We start from the raw sequence: 20085 nt of genomic DNA, 5'->3' as shown, positions 1-20085 counted from the left end.
TGTTTTTCCGTTCTGGCTTATCATACTTAGCTATATTTATAATTAATTTAGCTTTTTTTGGGTCAATTGGAAGAGTCTTTCAACATAAGACTCTTATTTTCATCCAAGAAGTCATTTATCTTGCCTGTTCCTCCTTGTTCCATTAGAAAATCATACAAAAAGGTTAATGTGATGTGATCCCTGATAGTTCAGCATTACGGTTCTAGAACATATTATTTGATTCTATAACATAGTTTTATAGATTAAAGATGTGTTTAAAGATTCCTATAAAGAAGAATTAATGGTTTATGGATACATAAACCATTAACTGACCCATAATAAAGAAAAAAACGTTTTAAGGTTTAAAAATGATTATCTCACAAGATTTATTTTAATGCTTATTTAGAAAATTACTGAACCATAACTGTCCACAAGAAGCAGTATTTTACTCTTTTTACTATTATAATAATTACTTCTCAAATTCAGTTCGATTCCATTTTCTAAAATATTCAAAAACCAATTTGGACAGAATATTACATTTATATAATTATCTGTTATGCCAACAGTTTAAAACTGTTTAATTTTATTGACATTTTCTGACTGTTTTTAAATTTCTTTAAGCAAAGCCATTGGAATTTTAATTTTGAATTCATTTTTTTGTGAGTCTTCCAACAAATTTTTGATCAAATCCGACTGAATTTCAGTTTTATGCCTAACTTTTCTTCCTATTCTCACCTAATTTTTAAGTTTATTCAACTCTTTAATCGGCCTTATTTCCTCACCATCTAATTTTTCTGCCAGTGGTAAAATTATTCATACTATCTTGATATAACCATTAGAGTAGATCTTACTTCTAACAGCGATTCTTTTTCCTTATCTTTGATTCCATCTTCTCTGTTGAAGGTCTAAGGATGATTCCATGAATGTGGGTCTGACCCTGGTAGGTTTTTCAGCAGAAGATGGTGGCACTTTATCATGAAGAGATTAGGAGGGGCCTCCTAACCCTCTGTACCATTGGTGAAGTGTGATCACCACTGCAGATCATATCTGTGATCTTCTACAGTAAGAAGCCCGTTTAGCAATCAAAACACAACATATCAAACATAATATGGTGACCATATTCCTAAGCGAGGGTATACTCCATATTTATTTATTATTTTGTAAGCTACGATCATGATAAAAGAGTATTAATTTATTATTAGTAACAAATGTGTGTTTAATAATAGAAAAAAGTTTTTTTTGTCTGTACAATTCTAAATTTAATACAACTATAACACATTGAACAAGTTCAAAAAGTTATACGAATTCATATAATGATGAAAAAAAAATTAAAAACAATGTATTTCTTTCTTGAATTGTAATGTAATTGTCTCTTATTTGTGTATATTTTTATATGGTTATGGTTTTATGCACTCAAAAAATTAGAGAAAAAGGACTTCTTAATATAAGTGGAACTAGAAACGATTAAAAAGCATCAGTAATTTTTGTTTTTTGCAGCAAGATTTTCATAGTAAATCACAAATAGATATCTGCAATTGAATGAATAACATTTCCTGTTTTATCTTAATGAAGTCAGTTAAAAAAAAAATGCAATAATGATATCATTAATAAGATTAAACAACACATAATTATTATAAATGCACTCGAAACTAGAGATGATTGAGAGTGACTGGGTAATTAAACATGTTTTAAACTATTAGGGGTTTATCCCAATTTCCCATCCATTTATTACCAAGACACTACTGCTACATATAAATGTTTCAAAATTGATAGAGAAAGGGAATTAAATATAAGATCTGGCTCACAATTTTTCTTAAAAAAATCAATCTAAACTGTGAAAAAAGTTTTGTTAAAATTTTCCTTAACTTTCCTGTATGCTCCGTCTATTTTACCAATGTTCATTTCTCTTTCCACTTCTGAACACTTTTCTTTAATCCACTCTTCTTTCACCAGTTTGCACTTCCTGTATATAGCATTTCTTAACTGCCGATAGTTCCTTTTACTTTCTTCATCACTAACATTCTTATATTTTCTACATTCATCCATCAGCTGCAATATATCGTCTGAAAACCAAGGTTTTCTACCAGTTCTCTTTATTCCGCCTAAGTTTGCTTCTGCTGATTTAAGAATTTCCTTTTTAACATTCTCCCATTCTTCTTCTGCATTTTCTACCTTATCTTTTTTACTCAGACCTCTTGCCATGTCCTCCTCAAAAAACTTCTTTACCTCCTCTTCCTCAAGCTTCTCTAAATTCCACCGATTCATCTGACACCTTTTCTTCAGGTTTTTAAACCCCAATCTACATTTCATTATCACCAAATTATGGTCGCTATCAATGTCTGCTCCAGGGTAAGTTTTGCGGTCAACGAGTTGATTTCTAAATCTTTGCTTAACCATGATATAATCTATCTGATACCTTGCAGTATCGCCTGGCTTTTTCCAAGTGTATATTCTTCTATTATGATTTTTAAATTGGGTGTTGACAATTACTAAATTATACTTCATGCAAAACTCTATAAGTCGGTCCCCTCTTTCATTCCTTTTGCTTAGCCCATCTTTTTTTCTTTTTCCTGTTTAGCCTCCGGTAACTACCGTTTAGATAATACTTCAGAGGATGATATGTATGAGTGTAAATGAAGTGTAGTCTTGTGCATTCTCATTTTGACCAATCCTGAGATGTGTGGTTAATTGAAATCCAACCACCAAAGAACACTGGTATCCACGATCTAGCATTCAAATCCATGTAAAAATAACTGGCTTTACTAGGACTTGAACGCTGGAACTCTCGGCTTCCAAATCAGCTGATTTGGGAAGACGCGTTCACCACTAGACCAACCCGGTGGGTTTTGCTTAGCCCATCTGTATTCACCCACTATATTTCCTTCCTTGCCTTTTCCAATGCTTGCATTCCAATCTCCAACTATTATTAAATTTTCATCTCCTTTTACGTGTTTAATTGCTTCATCAATCTCTTCGTATACACATTCTACCTCATCATCATCATGGGCGCTTGTAGGCATATAGACGTTAACAATCGTTGTTGGTTTAGGTTCTGATTTTATCCTTATTACAATGATTCGATCGCTATGCGTTTTGAAATACTCTACTCTCTTCCGTATCTTCTTGTTCCATTATGAAACCTACTCCTGCCTGCCCATTATTTGAAGCTGAGTTAATTATTCTAAAATCACCTGACCAAAAGTCGCCTTCCTCTTCCCACCGAACCTAATAATAATTCTAATAATAAATAAATAAATAATAATTCTAAATTATCATTTTAAAAATCAAGATGTAATAGTATAATTAAATGTAAAACAAAAAATAATTATAAAATAAATACAGTTAACAATCTCAGGTAATAGGATCCAATAAAATTAAAATAAATAATACCTTACAATACAAAAAATTTTGAATAATAGTCCACATTAAGAATAGAGAATAAAAAGAAAAAAGTAATAAAGCAATGAAAATTAGTAGAGCATAGCTGTTCATTTTTACTTTTTAAGACCACAATATGATCAGTGGGACTGATAGTTTTAAGGGAGGGGAAGAGAAAATTGTCCATTTTAAAATAATATCTCTAACAATAAGATTTTTATATAAAAATGTAAAGATTATATTTTTAAAGCTTATAAAAATTTCCTTTAATTTAGTTTTTGTTTGATCTTTAAATAACAGAAATTAACTGGGATATAATATTTTAAAATGAACACCTCCTTTGGTTGTTTTAAAAAGCATAGTTTAATGCTCTACTTTTACAATTCAATCAAGAAGTCTCCATACTTATAACAAAGCTGGCAGAGTTTTAAGTCGACTTTCATTTGATTCCTGTCTCATTAATGTATTACAAAAAAACTAAGTTATAACCAGAAATTCTAAAAGATTTTGTTCAAGAATTAAACTTTCATTGATATTGAACCCAAGAGAACCAGAAATGATACTGTGCATAGGTGAATAAGATTACTTTCATTGTTTTTTATTTAAAATGATACACGTTACATAATTTTTTTGAAGTGTTATAAAATATTTTACATAGATTATTTATAACTCCGCTAAAAAAATTTTTGCCTGAAATAAAAATATAAATTATTACTGTGTTATATTATAATAAGCACAGCTGGGCTTAAGTTATTATTTAAATAAATAAGTACAATTATTTTATACATTACAGTATTCATGATCATCTAATTTTGATTAAAATTAATTAACTGCCTTCATAAACATTAAAATGTTACTATCATATTATTTATACTAAAGTATAAATGTTATACCTATGACAGATATGGGTGTTCCAGGACGTATTCCTGGTAGTGGTTTGTAAGAAAAATATTTCCATATTAGGTGCTATAATAAAAGAAAAAGCGCTAGAGTTTGCAAAAACTATGGGTTATGAAGTTTTTGTTGCAAGCACGAGTTGGTTGGACAAATTTAAAAACAGGCATGGAACTTCTCAGAAAGTCGTCAGCAGTGAAAGTGCCAATGTACATGAAATCAACTGTTCATCTTGCGAGAGAAAAAAATGTTTTAGTAAACCTCTTACATCAGTATGATAAAAATGATGTTTTTAATAATGCAGAAGAAACAGCATTATTTTTTAAGTGTCTGCCAAGTAAGACTCTTGCCTTAAAAAAACAATAAATGTTTTCAAGGAAAAATGTTTTAAAGAAAGGAGACTCTCATGTTATGTGCTAATATGACTGACCCAAAAACATAAGATTCTGTTAACTGGAAAAAGTAAAAAATCACATTGTTTACACTACAAACTGATTACGATTTTAATGCGAAAGCATGGATGACGAGCAATATTTAATGTGAAAGGCTCCATATGTTTGATCATGAAACGAAGAAACAAAAGAGAAAGATGTTACTTTTCATCAATAACTGCCCTGCACATCCATGATCAATTTCAGAAAAAAATTAATTCAGTTAAAGTTCATTTAACTGAATTCATTTTTTTGAATGAATTCAGAATGAAAATGAATTCATTTTTTTGAGGTTATATTTAACCTCAAAACTCCAACCTATGGATGAAGGTATTATAAAGAATTTGAAGGTTCACTATTGGAAATGAGTGTTGATAAAAGTGATCAGCGCAACTGATAATAACTCTTACAAAGGAAACACTACAATTACAATGAAAGACTGTATTGCAGAAGTATCAAAAGCATGGGTTAATGATGCTACTTCTGAAGTAATTGTGCAATGTTTTAGTAAGGCTGGTTTTACCAATATGAACAATGATGTTCAAATAGAGAAAATTCTACACTTATTATGCGAAAGTTAGAATAAAATAAAAGACAAGATTTTTTTGACTGATGATGTAACATTACAGAAATACATTGATATTGATGATGGAGTTGTAGCTACTAAATATCCCACTGACAACGAAATTGTAAGTGATTTCTTTCAGTTCTGTGCTAGCAACAATGAAATTGGAGAAGATGTGATGAATGCCCGGATAAGCACTAGTGATTTACAAAATGGCTTTTCATTAATACACGCTGGAATACAACAGCAAGAAAGTGTACAGGAAGAAATGTTAATTTATTAAAAAAAATTAGAATCTTTCATTGAAAACAAAACAATTTTTAGTATATCCAAACTAAAATATACGATTTGTTTTTTTTAAATGAACAATAACAATAAGTAAAACTAACTAATATGAATAATTAAAACAAAAAAGTTACATAATTTTTTTAAATATGCAAATTTTAGACATTTATTATCATGATACTGTGCAGTTCAATGAAGAAATAAAATTTTACAAGTTCAGTAAACTATGAGGTTTGTGGATACCAGATACTTAGGTATGTAATATTAGAAGTATTGTGTATATTGCATGTTTCTTTATAATGAAATTTTCCCACTCTCCCTTGACACTTTGTTATAGAGAAGTTTGACTGTTTTATTTTCCAAACATACTCTATCTACTGTAATGAATAATATTAAATAATTGAATACAGTATCAAAGCCACCAAGTACAATAAAAAATGGTACGAAAACTTAACTAATAGCTAAGAGTAATTATATTTAATTATTTTACAATATATATACACACATATGTATTAATTGTTGAAAGCAAAATAAGTTTAAATCACTAAAATTTTTTCATAAATCATTGGTTTGTTACAAGTACTATTTGTTAACAAATTTAAGTATTTTTATAATCTATATAACATTTTTTTAAAACTTATTATAGTGTTTTTTCATTATCCAGGCAGCCATCTAATACCACACAAATTTGTCAATATTGACCCATTAAGCAATTTTTTTAGAATTTGTTCCTTTAAACATTAACAATCATCAAAAGTGTTTTTTATGCTGTAGTCTAATTTTTAACCAATCTAATAAAACTTTTTTCAGTTCACCCAGAAGGTGAAGAGGAAGAAATGTTGTAATATATTAATATTATTATTATCAACTTTAATTATTAAAGTTTATATATAAATATACTAGGCTGAAACATTGTAATTTTTTATTTTTTTAAAGATATCATCAACCTGTCATACGGATAGTGGGAGTAAGAAATGTACGACCTTCCTACTCGTCTCTTACGTGCTAGCACAAGGTACGTTGGTACATGGTAACATGATATGTTGGTGCATAGGTAGTGTAGCATATAGCTTCTCATGCTATTTTACTAATTACCACAAGGAAAAGAAGTAAGTGATATACTTCATATAAAAGTGAGACCGTATCAAGTGAGGCCTCTTGTTCTTGGAATGAACCTTGCTACATTCCACAACTAAAAAGAAATAATTTGACTAGAAAATTATTATTATTTTTATTAGACATCAATATAAACAAATGTCATTCAAATATCAAGAGAAAAACCTCATATATATTGATGTTAGTATAAATCAATAGATATGTGTAAAGAAGTAGCAAATTTTTGGAGTGTGAATTCACTAATCAATGGCAAAGTCAGTGTCCTACCATCGCACAGCTTTAACTCTTTCTATACTTCTGAATAACTTTTATTTAGGTTGTTGTACTCATTCATTATTAGATAATAACTTCCAAAACAACAAAAGAAAAATTTCAGAATATTTATTTAAATTTTAATTTTATCAAAGAAGTTAAAAATCGTTATAAAATGATGGAATCTTTAAGTCATATAAATGGGTGTATAAATAGCATAAATGTATTTTAAGTAAATTTGTTCATTCTTTGAAGCAACTTAAACATTGTGTTGCTCAGTCCCAGGTATTTATTTTACAACTCCTTTTATGTCATAATATCTGCATCATTTATATCCTTTTCTAATGTAGAACAAGATCTTATTATTAAATCTGTTGACTGATTATGACCATAATCATGATTGGTATTTTAACATAATTTAGTTTACTCTTAATGTAAATGGAAGGTATTTCTTGTAATATTTCACGTTTTGCAATTATTAACATTAAACTAATTGTTTCAGAAAAAAAATCTAAAACTAGCACACTTAAGTTTCAGTAGCATCAATGAAGATTCCATAATAGACAAATTTGCTTTAGAAAAAAAATGATCATGTCATATCAAGAATTTACATTAATAATTTTAGATGAATATGAATTTAAGCACTATAAATAAAATGTTGGGGCTAAATTACAAAAATTCAGAGAAAATTAGGAAAATTAATATACAACTAAAGAGCCAAGCACACAAGAAAACTGATGTAAATCAAACTATAATACTCAAACATGTGTACATGTTCAATGAATCATTTTTTATATATAAATCATTATTGATCAACATAACTGATATGTCATTAATTTATAGTAGTAGTAATTTATAGTAATAATCAAATTACAGTTTACCAGCAATACTGTAATAGTCTATGTTACACAGCACATCTGGCTGTCCCCGCAGCTGGTAGTCATTTTGGGCATTTATCCTATGTGCTTTGGTTCTTTATTTTATTTCTACTATGTTATTTCTACTGTATTTGTTTTTAAAGTACATAATATAACTAAAATTTAATTTTGCTTGATAACCCATCACATTACTTTAGATAAATCCCAAATAAACTACATTTACACAAACTTTAGCATCATTGTGGTAAAGTGAATTAAATATATGAACTTCACCAGTTGTAACAAGCTTCTTTAAAAGAAAAAGACGACCTTGAAAGATATATATATATATATATATATATATATATATTTTACTATTAACAACCAAAATGTAGGCAATATTGAAATTGCCTGATGCTTTTAGGTAATGTCATCACTGACTCGTCAATGTTGACAATGCTGAGCAGATTTAGGCAATGCCCACACTATACCACATAATACATAATTTTACCAACGTCCATATATAATTATGGACTCACTGCCGATTTTTATGAAATTTGAAATACACCTTATTTATACCTAAGTTATTCATTACAACTGAAATTTTTTTGGAAATGCCTTTTACCTGAGTTATGTCCCTTGTAAGTTACACAAAACAGTCACAAAAAATGTTGTAATTCAGCACTGTACAAGTGTAATACACATTATTTTCAGATTAAATAATTGATCATACACAATAATGGATTCAGCCTAACAATCAACCAATTTAATATTTAAGATTAATTAGATGAGGTTAGTGAGCGAAGCAAGCAATAGATTATGTTTTGTTGATACTGTACATGGAATCATTAGTTATCTAAACTAACCTTATTATTGACCTAAATTCAAATTTCATTTAAACCATGTTATTTACTTTTTATGTAATGCATATTGCAAATTTACCAAAACCCATGCCTTAAGTGTAACCTAATTTAGAATTAAGTGAATTTAATCTCATGTATAACTTTATTCCATTGAAACCAAATTATTATATTATCATTTATAGCAGTCTCCTATGAATCATAGAGGAATAAATTAATTTTCATGAAGATATTGCCTAGAGCACTTTGGGCATTATCCACAATGCCTAGACAATGATGATACTACCTAATAACTTTAGGCAATGTCATCATTGCCTAGTTATTGTTGTCACTGTTTGATTTCAGTCATTGCCAGTAACACACTGAAAAACACACATACAATGTTAAAGATAAGAGCAAAGTAACTGACCAACAGACAAATTTTAGAAATAATAGTCTTTGTATGCTTACAAATTAGATAATAGAAAAATTTTTCAGTTGACTAGAAACAGTTTATTTATTTAATGGCATGCAAACTGATGTATTAAATCTAGTATGTTTTTAGACTAATCAAGCTTCAAGTATACAGCAAAAGTGCTTGATCTCATTGAAAAGCAATTCTTTCACTCAATTTTACTGTCTCTGTGAGAAATATATTTTTTCTATATTCAAATCGTACAAATTAGATGGTGGCTCATAAATGTAATAATCATTAAAAATATACACATATAACATACTGTCCCAAATAAAACCCACATCCTTAAATGTTGATCAACAAAACTGGAAAAAATAATAACTTCTGAGGAAAAAGGTAATTTAAGAGTCAATATCTTCAGTAAATTGTGTAGTACAAAAACTGATCAAATGCTGATCACTAGTCATCAAACTTTAACAAAGTGAAGATTAATATTCCAGATGGTTAATCATAACAGCAAAAAGAAAAAAAAATGGGAACCAATTCTTTGTCTCTTCCAAGTAAATCACCTGCCCTCTGACTGTAAACTCATACTTAGTGCTTAAATAATAAGTAAGAAACCAACTCAGTGAAACTGATCAAAACTCATTTTGAAATTTAAATAATGAAACCATAAACACAAATGAAGTATTATTACTTCACTGCAGTATGCATCCTTCAGAGTCAATATGGCTTTGTAGATATTTGTATGTTTGTTGCTGACAGAACCAGGATTATGTCAGATACATGTAACTAATGAATCTACAAGTTTACAAACAAGATTACAACAAAGAATTCAGAATGACCAACTGACCGAAGCCCATTCACAATACGTGCACTAAAGAATAAACAATAACCTGTTAATACCATTTATCCAAAGTGGCAACATGATAGTAAATTTATTGTTTCCCAACACCAAAACTATTGGCTCTATTTGTTGCATCAACTAAGAAACTGCTAAGAAAATATTGCTGACTTAGAAAAAATAATTTTAGAGGAAATCACCATAGTTCCACATATTACATTAAGTTTCTTGATGCTTGTAATATTTTTTTGATCCATTTAATACTAAAAACAAAATATTGCAGGATCTATATAAACTGGGAAAACACACTATTTTGATTAAGTGCCTTAAAAATTATTTAAAGTTTATGCATGTAAGAAGCTTCCTCTTAATTTTTAAGAATTGAGTTTTTTTTAACTTAAAAACAGCCTAAATTTGAGCCAATATGTATGCTTGCTCATAATAAAAAACAGATATATGCTTCACTAAAATAAAATTTAAAAATAAATGCTGCTGTGCAAACTACATAAAAAACAAAAAGCATAGCAAATAATATTTGAACTGAAACATTAATAAATAGCAAAACAGAGGTCAGAAAAGTTGTTAATTATGTTAGTGTGAAATAAATGCATAATTTAACATGCAGCAGTGTGCCCTTTGCCCCCAGCCTTCCAAGTTAGTGGGAAGCAATGGAAAAGGGTACATAATTTGATACCTTGGTGCGTAGGGCTGGGGGCATGGGGAAGGGAGTGTTCAGTGTTGTGTGTACCCACACTTGTTCCATGCGGTGTCATAGTTGTGGCTAAGTCACTGCTCTGTGCTGGATTCCCATTTGAGCCAGTATACAAGCTAGAACGTCTTTCCTTCCCGCAACCGCTCCCCGTACCACTAGTTCCTGTACTGCTATTTGAAGTCACTTCAACACACCCTAAGCACTTTGAAAGCCAAGGATGCTGCCGCAACATTTTCCTATACTCTTTCTGAACCTGAAACAATAATTATAAGAATATATACTATAAATATGTACTTAACAAAAAATTTCTGTTACATTTCTACAATGAAACTAATATCATACACAGGACCATAAGGAAAATTATCCACCTAATGAGAATTTTAAAGCCTGATTATAATAGATCCTAATTTATGGTCATAAACATTGTTATATTGTGATATTACACAACTATGATAGTTTCTTCTCACATCCCACTAGTATTTTTTCTAACATACTACATATTGGAAGAATCTGCCAATCTTATTTGGCAGTTACAAACCAATGTGAGAGCGAAGAAACTACACATCTCTCTGAACCTAACTTATAATAGAAGTACCTGCTGCTACATATTACAGGATTATAAACCTTTATGATAACATCAAATCAGAAAAGATACACATATTTAGTAAGATCCATATTTTAAATTGAGAATAAAAAATTCATTTCCTACAGTACCTGCACTTAACACCAAAGGCACTGACTTAATAACACTTTGGCATTGACACCAAAGGCACTGACTCCAGATGAAAAAAATTTTTATTTTATATAAAATCTCTGTTTGAATTAGTTCACAAAATAAATAATAATCAGGAAATATTTTTATTGATAGACTGTTAGAGAAATAACTTATAGATTCTAAACAAATTGTATTATCAGAAATGTTTAGATTCTTATTTGCAGTTAACACTACACTGAACACTTCTTTAAACCTACAGCTATTACACCACATTCATTCATAAACAATGTATTCACATCCAAATCATTCTACATTACTGATAAAATATTTCTGAACAATTCCTGTTTTCTGATTCAATTCACAGAACTAATATCTGGTGGTAGTGTCACTAGTAAATCTTAAATTACATCTATATTCTCAAAATAATTCTAAATTTTTTTTTAACAAACTACAAAAAATAAGAACAGATGTGAAAACATAATTTTCACAGATGTGAAAATCTCGAAGGATAAATCAACTGTTACCAATGTGACAGGTCACCTATTTACTTTTGTATTTCTTGAAAAGCAAGTGAAAAAGTAGATATTTAATTTAGGTCATTTCATAAAAAAAATGAAATAGTACTAGAATAAATTTAAACATTTCATACAAATGTTAGAAACAAAAGCTTCTGAAATGTGATATAATTGACAGATGTTGAAAATGATGTAAACTGATAAAACTTTCAATTAAGACATCTTGATACAAATAGAGAAAAATTTGAAATAGCATCTCACAAAGACAATCTAGGTCAGTCAACTGTATATATTAAGACATCTACATCTAGTAATTCAGTAATAGACGAATGCAGAGAAGGTAAAAACTGTGGAAGACAAAAATTGGAATACACATAGCAGATAACCGAGACTGCAGACTCCAGTAAACAGAAATTAGGTTAAAAAATTGTCGTAGAACACAAATTGAAGTAGAAAACATCAAATCAATTGAATGACTTGTGACCTCTCAAAGAAACAAAAACTGCAAAGATTTTTTTATTAATCCATATAAAATAGCTAGACCACTAGTAACTCTAGATATTTCACAATAGAAAGAGAATTAAATTCACCACTGAAAATCAAAAAAATTTACTATTTAAAAATGTAGAACCCTCAAAAGGGTTAATGAACAAACTCCTGACCACAAGATAACATATGGGTAAATTTCATGATTAGATTTCATTTACTATCTCAACAGGCAAAAAATATTCGAATAAATATTTAGGTTAGAATACTAATGAATGATTAAATTTAAGTCAATGAGAATCCTAAAACTACAGGAACATGTAAGACTGAGCTAACAGTTAAGTTAGTTTAGAGCATGAAAGCAGAGGAGAGTCTAGGCATCCTCCAATGTGTAAATCTAATAACTGCCTTTGAGTCATAAATGTCAGCCATTGTATAGAGTACGATAGCAAAATAATAATTTTGCATTATTTTTCACTAAATGCTTTTTCTCCATCGATATACCAAACTATTTTTTAAAAGATACATAACACATAATATAACATGATAACACTGTCTTTACAGCAAACGTAAAACTAATGCTACTCCACAGAAAAACTTTACTAATTACTCAACACAAACTGTTAATTTTTAGCATCATAACTATGCACAAATGAAAATAAAAATATTTTCCTCCGGCAAATATAAAAGTACGTAAGCAGTATCCAATTTCAGATAATGCTATTTATTATTATTATTATTATTGCCCAACAGTTGAATTTGCAAAATATATTAATAAACATTACTGAAAACACAAATAAACATAAAAGAGACATGTGGCAAGATCCTTACCTCAATTATTTTACCAGCAGGTTGCATTAGTATGAGCGGCATGCAATGAGATACAACAAAATTAATTTTGACAAATTAAGTAGTTTTGTAAGAAAATACCTGATAATTAAAAATTTTAACATTTACATTCTTTAAAAATTAATCAGGTAAAATGAGCTTTTATATCTGACAATATAAAATATAAAATGAAAAAAAAAATTATAAATAAATTTAGTGTAACAATAATCAAGTACTTTATTTTAATAAATAAATAAATCAAATGGAACAACTGGAAAACTGGAACACTGAATTATTCCAATAAAATATTTTTCAGTTAACACAGTTCATAAGACAATTAAAAATAAAAAAAATTCCTTGTCTTCTGTTTACAATAGTTTGCCACCATTCTAAAGCAAGCCTGCTACAAAGGATAATTTATATTAAACATTAAAACAATGACAATTAATATTTTAGAAATGCATCACAAAAATTTTACGGCAAGGAGTCACAGTAGCTTTCTACTGTACCACATCACAAAATAGTTATAAACAAACAAGTAAATGATCGCACATTCACACAAAATCTAAAAATAAATAAATTGTAGTTATGTATTTTTACAATACCAGCACGAAGTCCAATTTTATGTATATTAATTCACATACTTTTATCCATTTCATTTAGCACAAAATTATTTTAAATACATTTTTTGAAGTATAAATAACTTTATTATTATTCTTCCTTTTTAAAAGAAATACTATAGACAATTACTGAATTATAAATAGTATCTTACTGCCACTTAGCATAAATCATTTTCTGTAGGCCTTTGCTGGCTTGGACAAATAAAGCAAGTATCCAGTTTTAAAGTCTAATAATTTAAGTTTATGTATAATTTCATTGCACAGTTTTAATGTCTTCTGTGTTATATATCCAAGAGTAGAAGTGACAGCAGTATTGTAAAAAAGTATGCAATTTATTTCATCATGTAATAAAATTTGTTAATGATAAAACCATGATACTATATGCTCTATAAAAGTGGTTACTTTATATTAATCTTAAGTACTTATCAGTATAATTAGTTATTATTAATAATCACAAAAAAAAATCTACATGATACATTAAATTTTAGTAAATAAATCGTATACCCATTTGAACAGAAAAAAATGAAATATTAGAAATCGTCATATACTGTAATTATACGAAAATAAAAATCTTAATTTTAAAATATAGCTTTTAATTTTCAGCAATATGTTTTTCTCTTCTAAAAAAAAACTTTCTCCAGAGTTAAAAATCTTAGCTGTAATATCAGAAGTTTTTATTTCAGACACAGCAAAACTTAAAATGTAAGGTACAAATTTACTTTTGCAGTTTCTGTGTGAAGCAAGTGCTTTGTTTTATGTTCTTGGTAACTAGTGTTGTAGTTTTTGATGCTGATATTTGTAGTGTTCTGATTGAGTAAATGATAAAGAAAGCTGCTTTAAGAGAAATTATTATGTGTATCTTTAAATCACAAGAAAAAGGAAAGACAAAAGGTTTTGCTTGATGTGAAAAACAAACTACAAGATATTTTCAGCTTCTTGGGGATGTTGACTGCATAATGTTATGACACGTTAAATGAGATATTATGGAATAAACTTTTGTTAAAAATAGTACACAGTAACAGAAGAAAATAATATTGAAGTTAATAAATACACAAAATGTGGTCATTCTGCTATGCAACATTACTCCTGTTCAGTCTAGGAATGGATAACTAAAGCAGGTAATTCCACTGGTACAGTTTACATACAACCAGTTTGTCAACAGTAATACCCATTCAAACAAACCCAAACATGTGCGTGTACACACACACACACACACACACACACACACACACACACACACACACACACAGAGCTTAAAATTATTCTATTTTAAATTATTTTTTTTAATGAAAGAATTTTTTACTTCACTGAAATTTAATATTAAAAACTACACAATAACATTTGTCCTTTGATGAAAAAATGACTAAAATTAACATAACTTTTTAATTTTTTTTCCTTTCTTTTCAAAAGTATCTAAATTTTATCATGCTGATTTATAAATAGCATCGTCCTATTAAAAAAAGTTTTAATTCATCAACATTAACATTCATACTTCATGATGTAATGTGTCTAGTACACTTATACTTAACAACTGAAAGCTGAGAAAAAATTTCATTTTGTTAACAATACCTGAATTTCATACATAAACAACATGTAGACTGATGTTTAAAGCAGAGGGAAGACATGATCTGCACTGGTAAGTATGTGATCATGTCCAAACCCACTTAAATCACCACTGTAAAATTTTAATTGAATGTGAATAAGATTAAAAACATAAAATTTTTATTTAAACTCTTTCATTTGTTTTCTTTTATTTGAGTTTTTTAAACTCTTTTCATTTTTTTTATATAAAAGCTGAAAAGCTTCTGTGGTTCTGGAGACTGAAAGCCTGCACCAAAGACTGATATAAACATGAATGTAAACAACAGAAAAAATATATATGTAATATCTACCCGATTATTAGAGGCAATTTACAGACACATAATCAGGCAGGATTTCATGCAAGCAAGGATGCTTGTGGCCTTGAGAAGGTCTTTCATGCTCTCACATTTCTATGGTGTGTGTGTGTGTGTGTGTGTGTGTGTGTGTGTGTGTGTGTGTGCTACAATTCAACAACACAGTTCCATCTTTATGGGGGGGGGGGGGGCTGCACATTTTCATTCATTTGGGTCTGATCTTGTCACGTGCACCATTCAGTATTCTGTATTAAGTACCATAATAAAACAGTACGTAATGCAATTAATACAAGAACAGGTAAAATATAATATTAGTTACTATAATATTTATGTTAGTTAATAAATATCACTATTCCTAATATAGATCTGAGATTACAGTACCACAGTTTGAAAAGGATCATAGTACTTTCCTTAATTTTGTCATAAAATTTATTTATGGCAGATTACTGTATTTATTTTATCTTGTATTTCATGTATTTTTCCCCTATCACAGGACATAAATCAACTCATATCAGTACATCCAGTATAATAAAACAAGGTATGGCAGGATTAACTGTTTTTAATTTTTTTTAAATGTTTTTTATAATAATTTAGTTTTGTGACTTCCTACCGAACAAACAGCCATATGAACCAGAAGAAGGAATGTAAATAGTGGTCTGATATGTAAAACTGGAAAATTATATGTGTAAAGTTGCATCAGTAAATTGATCCCAGTCGAGTAACATTATTAAGAATCTAGAACATTTAAACAGTCAGAGGCCAATTTTAGTCAATATTCTGACACTTCTAAATGGTTAATGGCTGAATGGTCCACTTCACAGAGTTATCTATTGATGAAGTAAAGATACTAACCTCCAGTGGAACTCTACCATAGTTGCTAATATTTATGTTACTTTGAATGACTATCAATTCAGGTCCACTAGGTAGGAGATATTTTCAAAAAAATTAACTGCACTTTAAAAATGCATGGTACAAATCAAATATATTTTGCTCAGTCCAAAATCTAATACCCAGATTATTATTGTATTCTTTTATTACTTTTGATTTCATTAGGGTGTTACTTTCAGGTACCCAGGAAAATGTTTTGATAAAATGATTAATATTTATCTCTTTTTCTTCTTTTTATAAAACATGAACTTTTATCACAAAATTTTAACCGAGTAAGGTCTACTCTCTAAGAAAAAAACTATTAAAAATTTTATTTTAAAAGAAAATGAAATATTGTTGCATTATTTTGAATAACTGTAAGGCACTTAAACAGAAATAGTAATTGGCATGCATACCGCAGTAAAAAAAAGGTGGTGAAGTGGTAAAAGCTACAGGTTTTATCTTTTTATACAAAATAATTGTACTAACAAAAATTAATCCTCACTATCATATTCTGCCTGGATTTTGAGCTTTGAAAGTCGGTAAAGAGAAACTCTTTCAGTGTAGCAAGGTTCAACCGCATATGATACAAGAAATGTTTATATAACATGCATTGTCTAACTAGCGTTAGTAGTAATTCTTTAACACTAACTCATTAACTAACTAACTTAGTTATTAAAATTTTTATTAACTAAATTAAAAAATAAATTTAAATGTAGAATTAAAAATGGCACTCAGCTTGTATGTAATTGTTAATATAATCAAAATACTGTATGACCGAATGCAATATATTAGGAGTGAAAACATACAAGGGATCTCAAATTTCCTGACACAGTATCAGATTTTTAAATATAAATAATTTCTGAAAAATGTATGATTACTTGAAATTTTCAGTTGAAAAGCTATCGGCCGACCAGATTGAAAGTTTGTTTTGTTTCTTAATTTTGTCCACCTTATTTACTTTTATATTATGTTATTTTAGCACAGAGTACAGTAAGGTATTCCATTTCACACTCATAGTTATAGCTGAAGTTTTGTTCAATATAAAAATTTTCATTTACTATTTTTAAACTTATTATTTCTAATTATTTATTATATTATTAATTAGTAATTATTATTACAATCAGAAAATTGTAAATAAGCATGCAGTATTGTGAATAATGGTATTCTAGCTTCTGTATAACCTCTACACTAACATTCTTTCTTCTCTTAAAAGCTAAATTTTCTAAAATTAGAAATACGGGATTCCTAAATTAGAGTATGGAAAATAATAAATAACATCTTTAATAAAACCTGATGTAAAATTTATTGGAATCATATTTTAATCTATATTAAAAGAAATATTGAGAACATGTTAAAAATAGAGTGGAAAAAAAAACCTTATTTTATTTTCCACAATTTTGATGCAATTGATAAAAATGTATAAAATCAAAAAATGAGCAAGAAAAACTTCAAATCCAATAAACTAAGTTTTACAGTTCTATATACATAAATAAAATTTGAGAGTGAATTTTAAATTTGTGTTCGAAATAAAATAATTGTGTGTAATGCTATCACACGCGTAAGCTAAATTCCATTCCCATGTGGAGGGGGATTAGTTGCTAAAATCTCAAGTATTAAAAAGTGCTATAAAAATTCTCTAAATCAGAAAAATTATTTTAAACACAAAGCAGATATTATGCGGGCAACATTGTATTGTGACTTCAAGGGAACAGCAACAGGGACAAGGTGTTTGATACCCTTAGAATAACCATATTTTATCTACTAAAACTATTTTAAATATCTACACAAAATAAGTTTAAACATAAATGTTTCATTTATAGCTAATAATTTTATTATTAACAGCAGTGATTAAAAAAAAATAATAATAATCGCATCAGTTCTATTTGTTACTGAACACCAGTTTTGATAACTGAATACTACTTTGTAAAATGTCTTCCCTGTAATTACTTTTAGAGATCGTAAATTAAATAAGAAATATTTTTAAAATCTTCAGTTTACATAGACATGTTAGTGTGACAATTTCTTCAGTTTATTTATGAATTTTTCATTTTTTAATGGATTTATATGCAGTAAAAAACTTTTAATAATTTTTTCTCTTTAAAGTTAAAAATTCAGCGGGAAATTGTAATTGATTATATATTTAAACATTTTCTACAGACCATAAATAAATTAGTTAGGAATGTAGGATGTAGGAGGTATACTGAAATGAAACAATTGGCACTAAATAGGGAATCTTGAGAGCTGCATCAAATCAGTCAAATGACTGAAGACAAAAAAAATAAAACATAAATTTACAACAAAAATAAAATGTGGGAAATCAGTGAGATAATTTCATCTTTAGAGATAATTCAATTTAAACAAATTTTCTTAATCTGTAAAGCAGCAGTAGATTAGACAAAAACTATATTTTTACCAGCTTACAGTAGATAATTATACAATTGTTTTGGACAAATTTGAAATTTAAATAACTCTAAGATATTGTTACAGAAAACCTTTGTTCAGTGTTAGGAATGTAACAAAAATTCACCATCTTGTAGGTAGTTACACAATAAAAAAATCTATGACAGAAATAAATGATTTTCATCAGCCAGTTATTCCTGAATTTTTCAGTCAGAAAAGATTTTATTGCAAAAAAAAGTAATGACCAACAGTCAATTACTATTAATAACACTGAACTGTCGTCATTATCCTAATAATAGCTAAAGAAAACTAAATTAATAGAAAAAAAATAACAATAACGTGAATGATTATAATGAAACTCTAAATATATGTAAAATATTTTTAATTAAACATAGACTAGTTCAATAAAACAAAAAATGTAGTTTCTCAATTAAGATTATATTAACTGATATAGTTTAATTCTAAGATGAATATATAGTTTGATTCTAAGATGTATACTGAAAATATAACCCTTGAATGTTATATCCATTACATACTTACTTATACACACATCCATGCAAATACACTACAGTCATGTGTAAACGCAGAAGTATGTTTGGGCATATTTAAAACAAAGTTGACACACAATAATCATAATTATGAAGTAGTTTATTATTGTGTTATAATACATCATATATTTTTACAATCGTAACAATAATATAGTGCAATCAAATTAAACAATAACAAAATGTATAGATGTGCCATGTGTTTTCAGTAATGTCTTAATAAGATGAAATGAAATTATAACTATCAGTATCATAAATATAATAAAGATTTATCATTATTAACCTGTACTTTTCTTTAAATTATGTTTTCTAAAAAAAAATTAATGAATAAACATACAAATACTAATAAATATTATTTATACAAATTAAATCGAAAACTTAAATCTAATACAATGTGACTAAGCAGAATAGGAAAAAAGATTAGAGGGTAACAAACCCCTTCAAAAAATAAAAACCAGTCATATAAAGAATAAAATGTTTACAAAGTACACACACACACACACATACACACTTCTCTCTCTCTCTCTCTCTCTCTCTCTCTCTCTTCAACTCACATTTCAAGCATTCAAATAGATAATTGACAACATAAATACAATTTCAATACAGTTCTTATTTCAGGTAGATTCCAAAAATAAATTAAATCA

The 20085-nt window shown here is 28.2% G+C and overlaps 1 protein-coding gene across 7 annotated transcripts in view; it reads right to left on the bottom strand.

Moving 5' to 3' along the window:
- LOC142323466 (latrophilin Cirl-like) overlaps positions 1 to 20085 on the bottom strand; it is a 292270-nt gene that overhangs the window by 17776 nt on the left and 254409 nt on the right. For 5 of the 7 annotated variants that reach the window (XM_075363116.1, XM_075363115.1, XM_075363113.1 and 2 more), the window contains exon 15: positions 10608 to 10820. In XM_075363116.1, the coding sequence (XP_075219231.1) occupies positions 10608 to 10820 (213 nt within the window). Of the gene's footprint in view, positions 1 to 10549; positions 10821 to 20085 lie in introns of all 7 variants that reach the window. The other 2 variants (XM_075363119.1, XM_075363118.1) reach the window with 1 other exon arrangement.

Source organism: Lycorma delicatula, chromosome 4 (assembly GCF_047948215.1).
Source record: "Lycorma delicatula isolate Av1 chromosome 4, ASM4794821v1, whole genome shotgun sequence".
NCBI classification, from domain to species: Eukaryota; Metazoa; Arthropoda; class Insecta; order Hemiptera; family Fulgoridae; genus Lycorma; species Lycorma delicatula.
The sequence above is the reverse complement of the archived record's forward strand: the minus strand, read 5'-3'. Positions and strand labels throughout refer to the sequence as shown.